This window comes from Sparus aurata, chromosome 4, assembly GCF_900880675.1.
Source record: "Sparus aurata chromosome 4, fSpaAur1.1, whole genome shotgun sequence".
NCBI classification, from domain to species: Eukaryota; Metazoa; Chordata; class Actinopteri; order Spariformes; family Sparidae; genus Sparus; species Sparus aurata.
In genome coordinates this window covers 37182667-37203650 of record NC_044190.1, presented here as the reverse complement: position 1 = coordinate 37203650, position 20984 = coordinate 37182667, and the positions used below count along the sequence as shown (strand labels likewise).

Below are 20984 nucleotides of genomic sequence, written 5' to 3'. Positions count from 1 at the left end.
GCTCGGCTCCTCGCTTTATATAGGCTTCTGACACAGGGTGTGCCTGAGGTTGAAAATATTTGAGGAGCGCAGAAAAATATGTGTGAAACAATGGAAGCTGCTCCAGCAGAATAGATTACATCATATACATATTAAGAAAGGAGCTATACATGTGCAGGAAAATGTGAGATTTCAGTATTCTTCAATAGCTGAAGTTTATTATCATCATGTTTTTGTGTGTAAAATCAGCGTTTAAGTTGTAACTTTGTCTCCAGATTGACTGTAAGGGGCAGAGATGAATAAATGAAAAGTCAGCCAGAGAGGAGTAAACAAAGCTTGATGAAAAATGTTTATTGTAAGTCATAATTATGAGATAAAAAGTCAAACATATAAAATATAAAGTCAAATTTATGACAGAAAAACAATGAATCTAATAATAATGACTTAAACAACTAATTATGGTTGTTGGTAATGTATCAACGATCCCCACAGATTTATCAATTAAGTGCTTTCCCTTCTGGATCCCACATCACTCAAACCCTGTGTAAAATCTGACTTTGCAAAAAGTAATTATTAAAAGTAAAATAATGATTCTCTCAAATGTTGTAGATTAGAAGTTTGAAGTAGTTTGAAAATGAAAATATTCAAGTAAAAGTACCCTGAGATGCAGCCAAAGTGCGAAGAGTAAATGTAGCAGCTTGAATATGAACATTTAGGACATGTAATGAGGAAAGAAAGAAAGAAAGAAAGAAAGAAAGAAAGAAAGAAAGAAAGAATTTTTTTCAGAACTAATCTCTGAAACCACGTTGTATTGAGTAACTATGGAACGTTTTTACAATTGAAGTTATAGTGTCAAGTTTGTTGTCTTAGTTGTTTTTCTACATTTCTAGAAGTGACAGTCTGGATGTTCATTTTCACGCTCAGTTAAAGACTGATTTTCTCAGCAGCTTAAAGCCTGACAGCAGTCATCAGTCAACACTTCAGTTCATCGTCTTCAGACAGAAGAATTTGCGTCAATAGATGAGTAATTTTCAGGTGACAACTAACAAGCTTATTCTTCTCTTTGACAAAGAAGTGGTTTGGGTGGGAACAAAGAAGCCTAAACAAGGGTCATTACGTAACTAAATGCTTGGAGAAACACAGTAAAACCCAACATATCTGCGTCGTATGACTTCTGATAAGGAAACAGCTTCAGAAAACTAAAATAATAACTAAATGTCACTGATGAGACTGCAGTTTATCTGCGAACAGCCTCTAACAAACAAATCAATTGCAAGGCTCCTCTCTGAAGTGTGTTCTCTCATTTCCTGGAGGGTTTAGTGTGTAAAAGAATACAGCCAACACCACAGTCTGACACTGAAGACAAGATTCAGTGACGTTTTATTCTTCCTTGGTGAAAACATGAAACACTTTATAAACCTTCCTGTGAGAGGGTGTCAGATTAAATGAACAAATTATAAATACAAAATACTAAAACAGATATAGATTTGCAATTTGTGTCGAGTCTCAAGTGAATTTTCATAAACAATGTTAGATGTTTGTAATGTACACAGAGATGGGAAGTAATGAGGTACAAATACTTTGCTGCTGTGCTTAATGTTGCAATATGTCAGGATTTGGCAGCCTGTCGACTTCATACTCAAAACAAACTTTTAACACATCCATGGCAGCGTCATGAATAAAAAAATACTCGCAGGATGAGTTGTCAACATTTTTAATGATTTTTTCGGATGTTAGAAACTCGACTGATGTATAGATGATAGAGAAATGATACAAGACATATGGGGAAAAAAACAGCAATTTTCAACTTTATGGAAATTTGACTTGTGATTTTAACTGTAGATCCACAAACGACGAGGGAGTAAAGCAACTGTCAACAAGCGTTTAAGGTAAACAGCAACAATGAGCAGACCTTATTCACCAGGAAACACATTCTTGTGTCACTTGCTGTAGTTCAACCAACATTCCTTCAGACCAGTCTCTCTGACAGAAATATTCAGTTGCAGTGATTTTTTGTCACTTGAACACACTCATCACTCGTCAGTTTGGTTTTAACACAAAACAGAAAGGTTTTAAGCCTGACACAGGAGGGAGTGGAGCTGTTTCTGGATGAATGTAACTGTGAAAGCTCATTCAGCTGTAGGGACAAGAAGAAAAGCGCTGGAGGGGGAAATTTAAGTTTGACGTCCATTATGTAACTTGAAGAAAACATCAAGAGGCAGAAGCACACAGGAATGGCTGCATGTTGTTGCTGTGCACATATGTACAGTGATCATCTTTATTCATGAGTGAAGCAGAGTGAGTTTTCAAGAGTTTTCTTTGTAGCTGTTGTTTGTTTTTGTAATATTCATTTTGAGTGCAGAGAGAAATTAAAACTCACCTGGAGGAACATTTCATCCTATTTAAGACATGGGGTAGTGGTGAACTTCAGCCTCTTGTGGTCAAAATGAGTATTTCAAAAACAAACACTTGAGCCTTAAAAAAAAAAAAAAAAAAAAAAATGTGCCTCTGGGAAATAAAAAGGTTTTTTTACTTGATCATGATGTAAAGCAGCAGCACCAGGGTCGGCGCCCTGCTGAACTCAGAATTTTTAGTAATTATTAGACTTAGAGAATTACTCTTGCGGCACCATGGGCCTGTTTTAAAGCACTGCAGGCCCAACTGTTCTGCACAGGGACCACATTCATTCATCCATCTGTGTCAGATAAACTGATGATCGAGACCCAAACCCAAACATTCGTCCAAACCCAAAAACTGGGTAAAGTGGTTCGGTGAATGTGCAGTGGAAGGTGTGGAGGAGGATATGTTTGATTGAGGAGGCGATGGAGAGCAGACAGTAGAAGGACACAGTGCCAGCAGGCCAGTCAAGATACACTGCTAACCTGTTGGACTCAGAGGGCGGAGGTGCTTCTACGTCTGTTGGTGTGTTATTGTGCCAGGCGGTGTAACCCTGAGGAGAGCAGATCAGACTCCAGGACTGATCGTTCCATCCAATACAGCAGTCGTCCCCGTCGCCCTTCCTCTTGATTCCTCTGTAAGTCACTCCTACATTAACTCTTCCTTCCCAGCGTACCTCCCAGTAACAGCGTCCAGTCATAGCTTCACTACACAGCAGCTGCTTCCAGCAGTCAAATCTCTCTGGATGATCAGGATACGGCTGCTTGTCTTTAACCACCATCACCTGTCTGCTGTTATTTGACAGTGAGAGGTTTCTGTCTGCTGTGTTTGGGTCCAGAGAAAGCTGACGGAAATCTGACAGAGAAAAACAAAAGACAATATAACAGCAGTTTGTGATTTTTGGTGATTGCTACTGTGACTAGTTTTCAATTCATTTCGTTTTAAGAGACTGGTCTTATTTTTGATTTTGTATTTTTTCTGTTGCTCTTAATGAAAACGAAACTTCCAGCAATGCTTGGTTGTTCATGCTATTCAGTTGTTGGTGTTCAGGCAGCAATGGATAATACACTGTAATTACATTAAGGAACATAATGTATGGGCACGCCCCTGTCGGTCCTACCAGAACGAGCGTCACTGAAAAAGTTGTGGAAATTGATCTCTAGAAAACAGTGGGAACCCTGCTAACACCATCTTTGGACAAGAGGGTGGAACTGGGGAGGATATTCTTTTTGATCTGGCTGAGAACCTGATGACTTTAGGTTGGGGACTGCTTTATCATCAGTTTTACTTCAAATTGGACCATCATTTACTAAATGAACATCAGTTGTGGTGCCCTTGACCTCTTGTTAAGATCTGGGGCTGGTGCGTACTTTGTCTGTCATGTACGTTGCCCACTGATACCTCGGGATGGGTTAAATGCACAGTACCGGTTGTTCATTAAGTTCATAAAGATTCTTCTTCTATAATCTGATTAGTGACACTATAAAAGTTTAACTTACACCTGAGAGGTGGCGGTTTCAGTCGACACTTTCCACAATGATCAATCCTGTGGAGGAAGCAGGGAAATTAGAAATGAGCACAAACACAAACACATGCAGTATACAGTGGGTAGGGGGGGAAAGGGGTAAGATGAGCCACTATTTATACCTCAGGTTGTTGTGTACCCATGGAAATGAAGACAACTTATCTGATTATGATGGTTTTGGAACAATGACCAACACAAATTCGTTGTCCTGTGACACAACTGCCCTCAGGTCTGGGTAAAATGAGCAGGGGAGCCCTCTAGTGGTGAACAGCCATGGATAAATACTTGTATATGACAAAACAAAGAAAGATCTTCATTGATTGATTACTTTTATGCCTAAACAAACTAAATAAACAAGGACTCTTTGTATTTATGACTGAATAAACAATCTGACCTCAAAGAACAACACAATTTCATACAATTTTCATATTGTTTTTACTTGGCATGACAGCAGTCACTGTTTTGCTCTGGTTTACTACCATCTCTGCATTTGCTTCAGTCCAACATCAAGTGAGTAATGTGATGTGTCCTTCCTAAATTAGCAGTCAAATGACTAAGTTTATTTATGGTTACCTAGCGTTATGGCCACCAATAAAAGATGACTCATTCTGTGGCCAGAAACATATCAAAGAGTCACAACCCGAAGATATATATTTAAGCACAAAATTCTATTAACAAAAATAAATCAACCAAAAATTCAAACTACCAGAGTCTGGAGGTCTGGCAAAAAAGAAACATAAGAATGAAGGGAGTCCGGGCCAGCCACGCCATGGGCCGTAGGACCCAGACTTCCTTCCCTAAAGTAAAATAAATAGTAACTTTAGTTACCAAACTAATACCCCGAAAACAGACACAGTACAAAACAAAAACTGCCTTGATCACAGACAGCCTGGAACCGGACAGCACGGGAGCCTGAGAGGAAGTGAAGAGCAGAGAGGGAGCGACACCTCCAGCGTCTCTTAAATAGACGCAGGAAAACAGGATAATCACCCTCGTCAGACACACACCTGGTGAGAAGAGAAGAAGAGGAGAAGAGGAGAAAGGGAGGGCACGTGTAACACCTAGATACAGAAGGGTGGCTCATTTTACCCATTTGCTCGACTGACCATGTTTCCCCCTTTTAATGCATCCGTAATAATCTACTTTACTTGAGAGTTTCCAGCTTCCACTGTGGATTGTTGAGTCCAGTGGACAGCAGCTTTACTCCTGACTCTCCTGGATGATTGAAGCTCAGGTCCAGCTCTCTGAGATGAAAGGGGTTGGCGTTCAGAGCAGAAGCCAACAAAGAACAGCCTTTTCCTGTGATCATACAGCCTGACAGCCTGCAGACACATACACAGAGCTTCAGTCACCGTGTTGGTGTCGATAATGATAATTAATGTTGCTCCAGGACTATGGTTGCAACTGAGCAATTATATTTTTGAAATGTCATGTTTGCAACTTTGAAAAAGCACATGAAAGATGTTGTCTTTTCTAACATGTGTTTAACTTTGTGAAAGGGAATATTTTAACTAAACTAAGTACTTTATCTAAATCTATCCACACTGTGTTAGAAAACTGGAAAAAAAAGAAAAGAAATTTACTTTTTGGTTAGTTGTAATGATGGCCCTGGGGTAAAATTATGATGATCAACTTAGCAATGTGAGATAAACCAAGCTTCATAATAGACTATAAGTCCTGTCATGAAGTCCCGTGTCCGAGTTCGAGTCATTTGATTTTGAGTATCTACCAATTCCGAGTCCTGATCAAATACTTCTCTAATACATTAAAAAAATTAAGAAGAGCAAAGAAACAGATCCAGGATGTCCCTTATTTTATATTTCATTCACCTTATTTTATCATTTAACACTTAACAAAGGTGTGATTGGCAAAGGACAAAAAAGCAGGAAAATATAGGTTGTTCCACTATCAGTTTCCAGCAATTCAGCGCGAAGCTCTGGGAGGTGAGCTAACCGTCCTCCTGCTGCTAACACTGGGCAAATGAAGTTCCGTCGTGACAAATGAATTGACTGTTCGCGGAGTGACATGAAGACATGAATCAGAGGCACAAACAAGGGATTATATAGACGCAGAGAATTTCTTCAAGTCAAACTCGTCCAGATTGTTTTGCGATGACAGTAGAATGAAGACGAGCGTTGACCACTGAGAGGGAGACAGTTTGTTTTCAAAGAAGCTTCCTGATCTCAGGTGATGTTGGATCTCCTTCACTACAGAGTTGTCATTGAGCTCATTCAGACAGTGGAACAGATTGATGCTTCTCTCTGGAGAAGGACTGTTGCTGATCTTCTTCTTGATGTACTGCACCAGCATCTTGTTGGCCTGAAGTGCACTTCCTTTCTTTATCAGCAGGCCTCGGAGGAGAGTCTTATTGGTCTCCAGTGAAAAGCCCATTAGGAAGCGGACGAATAAGTCCAGGTGTCCATTTGGACTCTGTAAAGACTTGTCCATTGCTCTCTGGTAGAAGTGTTTAAAGTTGGATTTATGCTGTAAAGGCATAGAGACTGTCCAGCTTCCTCTCAGCAGATCGACACCGGTGTTGGTGAACGTCAGGAAGACATAGAGTGCAGCCAGAAACTCCTGAATGCTCAGATGAACAAAGCAGTACATCTTTTCTTTGTTCAGTGCATGCACATCTTTGAAGATCTCTGTGAACAGTCCAGAGTAGACTGAAGCAGCGTGGATGTCAATGCAACACTCTCTCAGGTCTGCTTCATAGAAGATCAGGTTTCCTTTCTCCAGCTGCTCAAAAGCAAGTTTTCCCAGAGTCAGAATGGTATTCATGGTCTCTTTGGTCCAGACTGGATCCGTCACCGCACTGCTGTGATACTTAACATTCCTCTGTTTGGTCTGAACCAACAGGAAGTGGATGTACATCTCAGTCAGGGTCTTGGGCAGCTCTCCTTCCTCTCTGGTTTTCAACACGTGATTCAGAACTGCAGCGGTGATCCAGCAGAAGATCGGGATGTGACACATGATGTGGAGGCATCGTGACGTCTTGATGTGGGAGATGACTCTGCTGGCCTGCTCCTCATCTCTGAACCTCTTCCTGAAGTACTCCTCCTTCTGTGGGTCAGTGAACCCAGTCACCTCTGTCACCACGTCAACACATTCAGGAGGGATCTGATTGGCTGCTGCAGGTCGTGTGGTGATCCAGAGGCAAGCAGACGGAAGCAGTTTGCCTCTAATGAGGTTTGTCAGCAGCACTCCGACTGAAGTCAACTCTGTAACATCTGTCAGGATCTCAGTGTTGTTGAAGTCCAGTGGAAGTCGACACTAATCCAGACCATCGAAGATGAACAAAACCTGGAACTCCTCAAACCTGCAGATTCCTGCTTCTTTAGTTTCAGTGAAGACGAGATGAAGAAGTTCCACCAAGCTGTACTTCTTCTCTTTCATCAGATTGAGCTCTCGGAAAGTGAATGGAAAGATAAACTGTAAGTCTTCGTTGGCTTTGTCTTCAGCCCAGTCCAGGATGAACTTCTGAGTTAAGGCTGTTTTCCCGATGCCAGCCACTCCCTTCGTCACCAGAGTTCTGGCTGGTTCATCTCTGTCAGGTAAAGGTTTGAATAGATCCTCACATCTGATTGTTGTTTCTGAAGGTGCCGGTTTTCGTGATGCTGCTTCTATCCTTCTGACCTCGTGCTTATCGTCTTCTCTACTCTCTCGCTGAGCGATGAAGAGCTCCGTGTAGATCCGGTTCAGATGTGTTGGGTGTCCTGCTTCTGCAATCCCCTCGAACAAACAATGAAACTTCTTCTTTAGGTTCGACTTTAGTTTACGCTGACAAGTCGCAGCGTGAGTTTCTGCAACCACAGATAATGTCGGTCAATGGAGGATGAGATAAACATGTGAAATAAAACACCTTCTGACAAATGCATACAGTTCTTAATGCTCCTGTTCTGCTCATCACTAGTGCCTCGTGAATTCAGGAATTAAATCTTAAAAGCATCTTACTGCTCTTCAGAGAGTCAGCCAGCTGCTCCCTCTTCATCCTCCTCAGAAAGTTCAGTGTGATCTTCAGAAATGCATCTCTGCTGCTGCTGCTGCTGCTGCTCAGCTCGTCTTCGTCACCTCCCACACTTTCCTCCTCTTCTCTTGGCTTCTCTGAGCTTTCTGGATATTTTGGACTCAGAACTTTCTTGAAATTCTTCAGCTCGTTCCTCACAAAAGTCACAATGTTCTCTTCAAGCAGCTAGAACAGCAAAGACAAAGGAGCAATTAGTAAGATCATGTAGAGTTGAGTCTCATTTAAAAGGTTTGGTATTTTTTGACGTCTCAACAATAATGGTCGTTGACTAATCTCATGGTTTTTGTCAATACCGGGATATCGCTACACCCCTAATGACGACCTGTGAACTCATCTCTATGAACGTGCTTATACAGGTGTCTTTAGGGAACAGGGGGGTTGGACAGGAACTTGATTTATCTGTCCTTTGTTCAAGTTCCATTTGTTTTTGTGATTTATTTCAAAAATATAAAAGACCCTGATAAAAAAAAGGTGATGAATGTCAGTCTGTGTTTGGCACAAAAAATGTGATCCTTAACAGGTTGAACAGGAAGTGTTTCTCTGACCACAAACATCTGCTGTTGATTTCAGCTGATGGAGACACGATACAGCTGCTTCCTCATGTGACACAATGAAAATCCCATCAATGACAGTGAAGCCACTTAGAGCTCAGCCAGTTTATGAACAGTAAAAGACCGTCGTTCTCTTACGCTGTAATCAAACAGGTTTGAATGTTCGAGACTTTCCAGAGGGAGGACGTTAAGAAGGCTTTAAGTGATTGGAAAAATGAGAATCCAGGATACATTTTATTTTTAGAGCACTGAATATAACTTTTGCTCATGATGCGGTAAAATGTTACACACCGTGAAAGTGGAGTCCAGGTTCATGTGAAGCCGCCGGGCCGGTCTGTTACTAACAACACACACACACACACACACACACACACACATACACACACACACACACATTATAATCCTTCACTTCTGTATACATAGTACAAGGACACAAATATTGGCGGTGCAGTAAAGTACATTCACAAGATCATGTACCAGTAAATAATCTATATTATACAAAACATCAGTGTTGTAGAAAATACCCAAAAGTCACACTTAAAATAGAGATATTGTGTAAAAGTATGGCTTTGGTAAAAGTACCAGTAGTTATTCAGTTCTTTTGACAGCCCTAATCGAATTTTAGTTATTAATTTGTTTTACATCGGATTGCACGTAAAATAAAAAGCTGTAGTTTGGCTCTGATACATCATATGACTAAAGATATCAAATAAATGTTCAGTTCTTGAGTAAATGTACTTAGTTACATTCAATCAATGCGAAACATAAAGTATTGCTCAGTGGGTAAATGAAGGCCACGGTATTTTGCATGACGCCAGCCCGGCTCAGAGATGGTATTTAGGACCAGCTGGTATTCAACGACCTTGTTCATACATTAAAATCCTCCTCTAGGCTAAAGTCAAAGGTGCAAACACTGAGTTGGACTCTTGTGGTAAAGAGGCAGAAATAGATGGAAGGACAAAGGACAGCAGGTAGATTCCTGGCTGAAGGATTGGTGGAGGGATGAGCATAAAACTCCTCCTCAGCTGCAGGTCAGTAGATTCATACAATCATATACTAGTTCTTAAAATTCTCACCTCGGCTCTGCATCCTTGAACCATACGGACTCATCTTCGGACGCACAGCTGGTTTGCTCCTGGTTCAATGAGCTGCAACTCAGAACAAAGAAAGATGAATAAACCGGAATAAAATGGGAGTGATTATTGATAATGAACTCTGTTTAGAGCCAGAAATAGAAAATATTAAACAGATATTATTGTTATTTTCAAGGGAGATGAATCAGAAGTGTCTGTGTGTATGTTTTACTGCCCTGCTTACTACTTACTTTTGTTCATCAGACCAGCCTCCATCCTTGAAGTCAATGGGTTCAAACATAGAGTGATCACTCCTCAGGGACACACAGGTGGGCGCAGGTGAGTCTGGTGTCTGCTGCCTCACCGGGCTTCAACATTAACACAAGAAAGTGGATTTTATGATAGTGAATGCTCATAAAGAGTCAGAAACAGTGTCTGTCTTACCTCTTATCTCTGATCTGACTGTCAGAGGCTGAGACCCCGTCCTCCTCCACCTCCTTCTCCTCCTCTGACACGTTCAGACTGGAGTTTACACCTTGATGAGTCACAGTACGAGCGCATTAACCTGCCAAACCGAAAAGAAATTATTTAATTAAGAAACGCTGTAGAGAATCATGAAAACACTCTCCTCGGTCTCTGTCTGCTCCTGAGTGTGTGCCCGTCTGGGATTTATCTCTTTTATATCCTCTTAACTTTAGTTCAACTAACCAGTCCGGCCACAAATGTGTGCCAGATCACATGACGTAGTTTTACTTCACTCATTTCCAATGATTGGAGGTAAATCACCTCCTCCTGTGCTGCTGTAGATAATTCATACCACTGTGTTTATGAGGAGGTATCAATTAACCACACTCACGCTGTCCTTATGAAGCAGATCAGAGGCCTGTACTGCGAAGGGGGCTCAACATAGCCAGGCTTTGTGCTCAGGCTGCAGCTCAACAAAGCCCCAAGTCCCTAAACAGAGTTAAACGGTACTGCGACGGTGGTTATCAACTTACTTTGTCAAGTCCGGTTCTCTGCTTTGTGCTCTGCGCGCGTACACATAAAAGGGGGCGTTTGACGTCATATTATTCTACTTCCGTGCGAAAATGGATCGATCCCGGGCCACATATTTTACTCAAGATGAGCAGATTCTTATTATGCAGGACTATGAAGAATTCAAAGAAACCATCAGAAAGTAACACTGTCGCCGCCAATAGAGCGAGGGAGGCTGCTGGCAGAAAATTGCTGACCGTGTAAATGCGTAAGTTAACAGTGATTAATATTATGATCAATATTATATTAAGCCCTTAGTGTTTTAACTTCTGAAAGCTCAACATTGTGCAACTTTTACATATTAACCCTCATTAATTTAAAAAATAAATACACTGAAGCAACAACTATCTTTTTTCATTTTTGAATGATGTCTATATTGTTTTCACATTTTACAGATCTCAGTTATAGAATGCGCGTGTGTGTTTTATTGAAAGCGAGGCTGAGTGTGCGTAGGCTATAAATGTTCAGTGTTTTTTTTTCGTATTACTGTGTCGGGATGAACAAGCAAATGTAGCAACTGTCCCTGTACAATGACAATAAAGACCTTTTTGACAGTGAAAATAGCTCAAGCCTGTAAGATTTGTGTTTGGGTGTACACTGCCCTACAACGGGTGAAACATTGATCAGTTCATCAGTTTATTCATGGCCACATCAAAGAAATAATTAACTTTACTCATTATCTGTGACAAATAAATACTAGGTTGGCCTAATTAATATTTCATATTGCATTTTATTAAGATGTGGAAGCAGCAGTCGGACATGGCAGCAAGTTAGAGCCAAATACAAAAACATCATTCAGAGTGGTATGTAGCCAAGCTGCCCCATCATTTTGTCAGTGTGTTCTTGCTCAGATTTTCTGCATCACCAACTGAATGTAAGGAGGTTCCTGTGGCAAAAAAATGAAGGGCTACACAAACAGTTTGCCCGACAGTGAGCGCACAGCTTCTTCAGTGGCATTCCTGACACTCGGCTCAATAAGTGAGCAAATGTACCGTATTCCCTCGGCTGAAAATCTATATCGCTCATAGAGAATTTCATCAGGAAATGCCAGCGGATCAGCTCGATCTCGAAGAAGCCGCTCACGTCGTAGTGCTGCCAGAATTATTCTTGCTCCCAGGTCCACCGGGTTCTCAATGAATGGTGACGCAATCTCCGAATGAGTTACACAGTGAAACAGCGGCTCTTTTATAGCTGATTTTAAGCTGAAACTCTGAACATAACCTGGTCGGGACCAGGTTATGAGCTAAGCATAAGTTACCATGGTGATCTAGCCGGGTTAAAAGAGAGCCACCTTCGTAGTACAGGGAAGCCTGGCTTTGGACTCAACATACCTCGCTAACCCACTAAACTGGCTTCGCAGTACACCCCTCAGGTTTTAAAACTAAATGTTGTTTATTTACTCTTAAGATCTGTAATTAGGATTCATTTCATTTCTTAAAAATAAGCAACTGGACTTGAAGTCAGTCGAGAAACATTCCTGACTTCCAGAGAATTGTTGACCTTCAGTTAACCGTCAGTGAAAACCAATAAACACCTGACGTCTTGCTGCTGAGTCACATGATAACACACTCATCTGTTTTGAATTCTTACAATCGCTCCACATGTTGTTGCCATTATACCTGATATACCTCAGGTCAGTTTGTTTGTGTATGGAGTGAAAAAGACGAGAACTAAGTTTTGTGGAAAAAGACTCATGAGATAAAAAGTAAAAATGATGAGATGAAATGTCATAGGTATATGATAAAGTCATATTAATGGGATATGAAGTCAAAGTTACGTGTTAAAGGTAAAACTTACACGATAAAAAGTCAGTCATGAGATAAAAATTATTAGATTAATAGTAAAAGTTATCATATATCATAATCATGAGACAAAATATCATATTTATGTCAGAAGAAGTAAAAGTTACAAGGTAAAAGTCACAATTATGATTTAAACATCGTATCTATGAGATAAAAAGAAAAAAGTATTACATTAAAAGTCATATTTATGTGATATAAGTAAAGGTTAGAAGATAAAAGTCATCATTATGAGCTAAAAAGTAAATATTGTGAGATAAAAGTCATAATTATATGATAAAAGTCACAGTTATGAAATAAAACATAATATTTATGAGATAAAAAGTCAAAGTTATCAGAGAAAAGTCAAAATTATGAGATTAAAAGTAAAAGATGTGGGATAAAAGTCATAATTACAAGATAAAAGTCATAGATATGAGATAAAATATCATTTATGAGCTTAAAAATTATGAGATAAACAGAAAGAAATATCAAAAAGAAGTAAATGTTATCAGATAAAAGTCATAATTATGAGATAGAAGTCATAGTTATAAGATAAAAGACTAATTTATCAGAGAAAACTCAAAATTATTAGATAAAAAGTAATTTTTAATATAAAATTATATAATTATATATAATAAATGTACATCTCATCTCATTATTTTAATTCACAACGGGAATATTTATGATTTATGATCTTTCATATAGTAGAGTTGTGTTGCACACAAACACACACGCTTTCACGCACACACTCACGCACGCACGCACGCACACACCCTGTGAGCGTGGTCAGGTGACGGTCACGTGGCTCAGTCAGCTGATGCTAGCTCAGTAGCCGGACGAACGCTTCTCCTGCGGCAGAGACGATCTGACGGTCAGACAGGATGCCTTTCTCCGAGCTCTACTTTAACGTTGATAACGGCTACCTGGAGGGGCTGGTCAGGGGGTTTAAAGCCGGGATACTGTCGCAGGCGGATTATCTGAACCTCGTTCAGTGTGAGACCCTCGAAGGTGAGTTCAAACCGATGCTAGCTGACGGCTAGTAGCTAGCTGCCAGAGCTAACTCCTCCGGCTAACACAAGCTGTCACTGTCAGCGCTAACGTCAGTTAGCTCGAATAATATCAACGACAAAACTCCTTATAATCGAACTGTTCGACCCTCTGCGTTGTGTTATTGTCATTTAGTGCTCGTTCTTAAGCTTCCTGTCGATAAGTTGAACAATTAAAGGTGAAACATTGTTCGATATTTTGTTTTTACAGCTAGCTATCAAGCCTGTCAGTCTTAGCTAGCTAGCTTCGTGCTAATATATGCCAAGCTAATGCAGAGAAGTGTTTTGTCGTCTGTTGATCAATGATGGGCTTTTTAGAGGAAGTGAAATAATCTCATGAAGAGGTTGTTCACTGCTGTTAGACAGAACAGTTGTGACTAAATGACATGTTTGAGTAGCTTTAGCTAACGTTAGCTCTGTTAGCACTGACACAGATGGATTCTGCTCAATAACGATTAAACTGGCTGCTTGTTTCTGGTCAATATAAAGACAGCTGCTGTAAATTTCTGAGAAGCAATCTTACAGTAAAGAGGATGTAAAAGGTCAAGAGTTACTGTTATTTCTTATTAAAACTACACTTCACCATACTGTGGACCTTCTCTCAGATGTTTCTCTCCTTCTCAGACTGGATTTATTTATTTCTGCAAATCACCAGTCAAAGAGTAAAAATAAGACACGATAGATATCCTCTAACATCAAGTACTTTGATTATTAGTTGTCGTATTTATGAAAAGTTTTCACATAAGAAAAAATTATAACATTAACTTAAAGGGGCACCGTGAAATTTTGGATACGAAATTCAAAATGAGAATGTTTATATTTACAATACCAATGAGGTAATAATGCAAAGGGTCCACAAGTAAATAAACCAGCTGTTCTCAGAGGAAAATAAGGTCCCAGAACACTGCTTGAAGCTAGAAAGGTGGCAGGGTCCGCCACATATAAACAAAGTAAAGCAGTATTGAATTGTGTCCTATAAGGTCAGTTTTGTTTATTTGGGTTTATTCAGTCATGACAACAAAGTGTATTAAGTTCGTTTAGGCATCCAAAAATCAGTCATTGAAGATCTTCAATGTACAGAATGCTTCTTTAATGTTCACTGTGATTGTTTCTCAATTAACTGAAATGAAGGGAAATTTAAAACAATGGCTGCCCAAAGAGAAAACATCTGAGACCACGGTGTTAAAATATGGAAAGCTGTCGACGTCTCTCAACATCAACTGCTTTTATGTTTTGCCTGATTTTCTGCCCTGGTCCAGATGAAATGTTATTTTTAAACAATTAAAAATGACAAAAACTACCTGGTTCAGTCTCACCTGCACAGTGGGGGGCTCAGATGTATTTCAGGTTTTCTGTCACACGTAGTGAATCTGTACGTTCTCCGTCCGTGTGTCTCCCCTGCAGATCTGAAGCTCCACCTGCAGAGCACAGACTATGGCAGCTTCCTGGCGAACGAGGCTTCTCCCCTCACTGTGTCCGTCATCGACGACAAGCTGAAGGAGAAGATGGTGGTGGAGTTTCGCCACATGAGGAACCAGTCCTACGAGCCGCTGGCCAGCTTCATGGACTTCATCACGTATGTCAAAAGCTTTATTGTTGAAATTATATTTAACTGCTTGATCTGTAACATTCTGTGAATATGCTGTTATGTAGCTTTAAGGTTGCAGATATTGCAAATATTCTGGTGTCTTGGTGTGATATGCTTCCCTAAAAGTATTTTCTATAGAAGAGACAGTGTACGCCAGCTGTTCCCAAACATAAGAATGACGTGGCAGAGTTTGAATTTTGAATATGTCCTCAGGCCCGCCCAAACTTTTTTATCACAACTTTGAGAAACACATGAGACATAAATAAGGTAAAAAACTAACAAACATCCATATTTGCTGCTGGGTCGCAGTTGCATTAGACTTAGCAGGGTGTTCCAGACTTATCTACCCTCAGTAATGCTTTGCAGCTCCTCCTGAGGGATCCCCACACGTTCCCCGGCCAGATGAGATATCCAACCCCTCCAGCAAGTTCTGACACAACGTTCGGCTCCATATCTGAATAATCTCTTGGGAAAGCAACATGAACTTGCTCATATTTTATCGGCATCAAGTTACACATACTTTACATTACTGATGACGATTTCACAAAGCATACCTTAAGTTTTCCAGTTGATTCCCGACAGCCACTGGTTTGAGTTCAATTCAATACACAATCTTGTGTGAGGCTGCTAAAACGTGAATATTAAGTCACCTGTTTGTTTTTTCTTGTGGTGCTGCGGCTGCATCAGGGTCGACTTTGAGAACTCGTTAGTGTGTCCGGACATCTGGGAACTGATGGTCGCTTCTTTTAAATCATTTTATTTATAAGTTACATTAATGTAAACAAACCCTAAGACAAAAAGAAGAGACGAAAACAATTTAAAAAGGATTCGTAGAGCTGTAACGATAAATCAAATAATGTATTAGTAGCTTCAGTATCATCTGCACATCTTCTGATGTAACTAAGTACTTTACAGATTGTGATTATTCAGTGATGATTGGCTTTCACTCATGTAACCAATCACATATTGTTGTGGGCGGGACATTGAGTGACTACAAATAGAGGAAGGATGCTGCATCAGTTTTGCTGAATATCTGCCCCAATAATCATCATTTTTAACAAAAACAAATGAGGGAAAATAATTAAAAGGCTGCTACCAGACAGATATCAGAGGCAAACTGTGGTGACATCCCCTCCCCACCTGCTGTGTGTCTCCAGGTACAGCTATATGATCGATAACGTCATCCTGCTGATCACCGGCACCCTCCACCAGCGTGCCATCTCTGAGCTGGTGCCAAAGTGTCACCCGCTGGGCAGCTTCGAGCAGATGGAGGCGGTCAACATCGCCCAGACCCCCGCCGAGCTTTACAACGCCATCCTGGTGGACACGCCGCTGGGTGTGTACCTCCGTATACACACTGCTGTTTATTAAAAGAAGTGGAAACTGAACAGTAATGACTCCTGCAGGACAGGAGGTGGCACCAGAGAAACATTCAAGCATTCCTCCTTTCTCTGTTTTTCTTTCAGCTGCATTCTTCCAGGACTGCATATCTGAGCAGGACTTGGACGAGATGAACATTGAAATCATACGTAACACACTTTACAAGGTGAAGCGTGATCAGAGTAGTTTGGAGGATGTTTAGCTGCCTTGTTATAAGATGGGGGGGGGGGAATGTAAAGTGGAACATTTTCTTAAATGTAGGACTGTAGCCGGGACTTTATAAATCTCATTATTTTAAGTCCTTTTGTTAATTTCTGTCTTTTATCTATGATTATGATTATGAAGTATTGTTTCATGAAGCTTAGTTTTCATCTTATTCCTAAAACACTTGTTGATCCACTTCCTGTCAGGCTTATCTGGAGGCGTTCTACAAGTTCTGCTCCAACCTCGGAGGAACCACAGCTGACACCATGTGTCCTATTCTGGAGGTGAGTCTATTTATTTTCTTCTCACTTATATCGATATTGTATCGGCATTGTATTGACTTGAAGTGTGTCTAATGCACCATATACAGAACCAACTATCTCAGGTGGAACAGACTATGATGTACACTAGGGCTGTAACGATACACCAAACTCACAATTCGGTTTGTATCACGATTTTTGACCCACGGTTCGATACAAACCGCAATTTTTTTTTTCTTTCTAAATTAAACATTTTATTTATGTAACATTTCAATAACTTATGTATATGATACTTGTCTGATAGTATCAGAGGTGCAGTATTGTGGAGGGCGTGTCTATCTGATGGTCTGTTAACTGCACAGATCCTTCACTCAACTTAATACAGAAAAATGTCCCACAAAACAACGTTACAGAACCAAACTAAGGTAACGTAGTAACTGTAACTGCCTTTGGCAACAAGTTGAAAATACCACAGCTGTACGTGGAGAAGCGTCCTTCCTCCCGCCCGTCCTACAGACTCCTCGTCACATTTCTGCCCGATAAACAGCGCCTGTCGCCGGCAAAAAAAAACTTTACCTCACTGAGTGTTTATGATGAAAAAAAATCTCTGCGACGGTCAGCCCTCCAGACCGAGACTTCAGTGAACTTTACCCCGGAAGACAGCCTCCGTCGGGTTTTGATTGAAAACACACACGTCATCATCATGACGCGTACCGTCACGTCTCTTTAGGAGCCGCAGCGCCGGCTTTCTGTGTGAATTACACAGCGGTTCATCTTTACAGCGGTGTTTAGCTCTGTGTGAACGAACAACGGCGGAGAATGACCGCTGCGGTGTTAATGTGGTGTTACTTACAGCTCATAGGGCTGATCTGGACTGGCCTCTCACAGTGTGAGACAGGTTCGTGGATCTGAGTGTCGCGATTTCGGCTTCGATACGTGTATCGTTACCGCCCTAATGTACACTACTGTCTCAAAATGAATGAAAGCAAACGTAGCTTCATGCATTTGGGATTTTTCTGCGGTTTTCCTCTTGTACTGAACTCGTCCCGACCTGTGACCTCTGTGTGCTGATGCACCCTTCATGAAATCGGCTTCATCTGTGTGAATATAGACGTGCTGCGTCTTTCTCACATTGGATTAAAGAATAAATGAAAGTCAGCCGCTTGTGTTTTTGCTCCACTGATCCTCCGTCTCTGCTGCAGTTCGAGGCCGACAGGCGAGCCTTCATCATCACCATCAACTCGTTCGGCACAGAGCTGTCCAAGGAGGACCGCGCCAAGCTCTTCCCCCACTGCGGCAAGCTTTACCCAGAAGGCCTTGCTCAGCTGGCCCGGGCAGATGACTACGAGCAGGTCAAGGCCGTCGCTGATTTCTATCCCGTAAGTACCAAAAGCCGTCAGCCTGCTTCGATTACCACAGCTCGTATCCATCATAGTATATAAAGTCAAAACAAAGCCGGTCAGTTAACTCGTGTGTCTTCAGTTTCCTGCTTTTCTTAGTCTCATTGGTGTGAAACACTTGGTTGTATTAATCTGAACCTGACTCTGGTCCTCAGGAGTACAAGCTGCTGTTCGAGGGTGCCGGCAGCAACCCAGGCGACAAAACGCTGGAGGACCGCTTCTTCGAGCACGAGGTGAAACACATGACCAGACATACAGTCACACCTAACAACACACCAGACGTACGTTGTCTGTGTCTGTAAATACATATTTTGCATTTTTAGATGTGGTAACAGAAGCTTTGTGGCTGCTATTGGATATAACATTTTCTAGTTCTAGCTTCTTAAATATAAAGATTTGCTTCGACACACAGTTCGGAACAAGGACAACAAACTAAAGACTGATGAATGGTCAGGATACAGTAGGATGTGAAAAGAAGAATTATCTTATGGAGCGATTTCTTGAGATTGTCAGATGTATAAAGCTCGACTCTTTGGACAAACTATGTAACAGGAACACCTTTTCTTAATGATTTGCGTTGGTATTTCTTTACTGCGGTGTGAAAATGATGGTAGTTTCCCGTCAGTAGGGTTATTAGAAGTGTATCAGTCATTATCAGCTTTGTGGTGTTTGTGCACTCATCAGCCTCTTCCTCTTCCTCCCTGCAGGTGAAGCTGAACAAGCTGGCCTTCCTCAACCAGTTCCACTTCAGTGTTTTCTACGCCTACGTCAAGCTGAAGGAGCAGGAGTGCAGGAACATCGTCTGGATCGCAGAGTGCATCGCCCAGCGGCACCGCGCTAAGATCGACAACTACATTCCCATCTTTTGAGCTTCCTCTTCCTTCCTTCCGCTCCATCTTCCTCTTCTTTTTCCTTCTTCCCTCCAACATTTCATTCAGTCCCACGTGTCTCCTGTCACACCTCGGTGTTAAAGGCTCTGATGATTTGATGCTAAATTCTTCACTCGTAGGTGTAAATTGGTTTTCTTGTTGTAATGCGAGTTCCAGCCGGGCTTGTTCAGAAAGTAAAAAGAATCAACTTAAATGTAGTTTTAAACTGGAGAAGAATCACGTGATCCAACAGAGGCGGTCAGTGCTGGATTAAATCAGCTCACCGGGTGAAGCAGGACACTTATTTGACTTTCAAACCCTTTTCTCCGATTGTCCAAACTTTCTGACGCACATTGTGTTTATTTCATGCGACACGCCCTTTCCACCCGACGCGTCAGCTGGTGAAATACAACAGAAGAAGAATTTGCAATTTAATAAATCCAGGAATTAACCCGTCAGACACCAGGACAGAAAAGCTTTGTAAGAGCTGAACTCCCCGAGCAGCAAACACTAACCATCTCCAGACACATGAAACAATTAGAGGTTCAGCATACTGTATGTTTTTAATTAATGACCGACAAAAATCAGTAAAAAGCAAAACATTAATGAACTTCATGAAAACATTCCTCTGCTCAGCATCAGCCTCCACCAGGTTCTGTATAACCTGTATTTATTTCTGTTTTAGTGTTGAATTTGTCAGCATGTCTGGTCATTACTGTAGTTTTCCCCCCCCCAAGACTAACGAGTGAAAACGTGTGATTGCTGTCTTAACTAGATTGTTGTTGGATATTAAAAAAATTAAATACAAAAACGCCGAACAGGAACTTCCAGTCGTCACCGTCCCTGTTCCTGCGTGAACTCTTTAAGTTTCTGTAAATGAGCGTACTGGATCGAGGCAAAGTGTAGTTGAGTATATGACAGACGTAATGTTTAAAGTATACAAAGATATATAGATATTTAAAGATGACTATATGATTTTTTTGTTTTTTTTCATGCTGTAAAAATTGATTTATTGCCGTTTTGATCTGTTTCTTACTTGTGAAATGTGTATTGTAAATGTGACGGAAAATTAAACGGACTTAACTGCACAAACGCTCCGGAGAAATATTTTCAACTGGTTTGTCGTGTTAATACAGGCAACAGACATAGGAACGTTTAAGAAGACTAAAGGGAGCAAATTCGTAATTCAGAGGAAGGAGTGAATCTCTTTTTTCCCTTCAGTTTGTAAATTCCTTCAGCAGCCAGTTGCTGCAGACATAAAAGCCGACAGAGTGCTGTCTTAATAAAAATGTCTGCAATTGAAGCAAATGTTGCCACAGCTGCCTGACATGGATTCAAGAACAGTCAGCCGTAAATATGAAATATAATCCGAGTGTCAAACAGTCCACGGACGTGCAAGCGGCTCTGTAAGGCGGAGGTGGGGTTATTAGCTGCTGTATGCTAATGTTAGCATGCTAATATAAAACTGTGTTCCAGCAATGCCAGAAAAACAACAACAGACCAACATTGCTTTGTAATTTTAAAAAAAGTTTATATCACAAGGTGGTTTTAAGACATATATAAGATATATATCGAACATATAAGATATTGTCACGTTATATGAGCAAGTTATAAATATGAAATGTATTTATAATAAGATAAAAAGTATATTGTTAAAAGAAAAAAAGAAAAGTACCTTGTTATAGTGTGAAAATATTTAGTCGTGAAGTGATCGTGGTGCTGTGGGGACACACATCTCTGCAACACAATACATAAACATGTACACAAAACTGCTATAATTTCACATTCTGTAGACAAAGTCAGTCAATTTTTACATATTGTGCCTTTAAAGAATAAACCTGAGCTTAATGTGGAGCATCAATCAGAACA

The 20984-nt window shown here is 40.8% G+C and overlaps 2 protein-coding genes and 1 pseudogene across 2 annotated transcripts; 1 reads left to right on the top strand and 2 right to left on the bottom strand.

Moving 5' to 3' along the window:
* Positions 1-2493: 2493 nt before the first annotated feature.
* Positions 2494-5928, bottom strand: LOC115579670 (neoverrucotoxin subunit alpha-like). Its single transcript, XM_030413249.1, has 4 exons — positions 5912-5928; positions 5050-5223; positions 3876-3922; positions 2494-3231 (listed from the first exon to the last, which is right to left on the bottom strand). The coding sequence occupies exons 1-4, from the start codon at positions 5926-5928 to the stop codon at positions 2663-2665; spliced, it is 807 nt and encodes a 268-aa protein (XP_030269109.1). The 3' UTR covers positions 2494-2662.
* LOC115580414 (protein NLRC3-like) lies at positions 5813-10583 on the bottom strand (annotated as a pseudogene).
* Positions 10584-13159: 2576 nt separating this feature from the next.
* Positions 13160-20203, top strand: LOC115580415 (V-type proton ATPase subunit d 1). Its single transcript, XM_030414721.1, has 8 exons — positions 13160-13376; positions 14819-14990; positions 16160-16338; positions 16469-16548; positions 16793-16870; positions 18049-18225; positions 18402-18479; positions 18954-20203. Exons 1-8 carry the CDS (start codon positions 13250-13252, stop codon positions 19113-19115), a joined length of 1053 nt encoding a protein of 350 aa, XP_030270581.1. The 5' UTR covers positions 13160-13249; the 3' UTR covers positions 19116-20203.
* Positions 20204-20984: the final 781 nt, after the last annotated feature.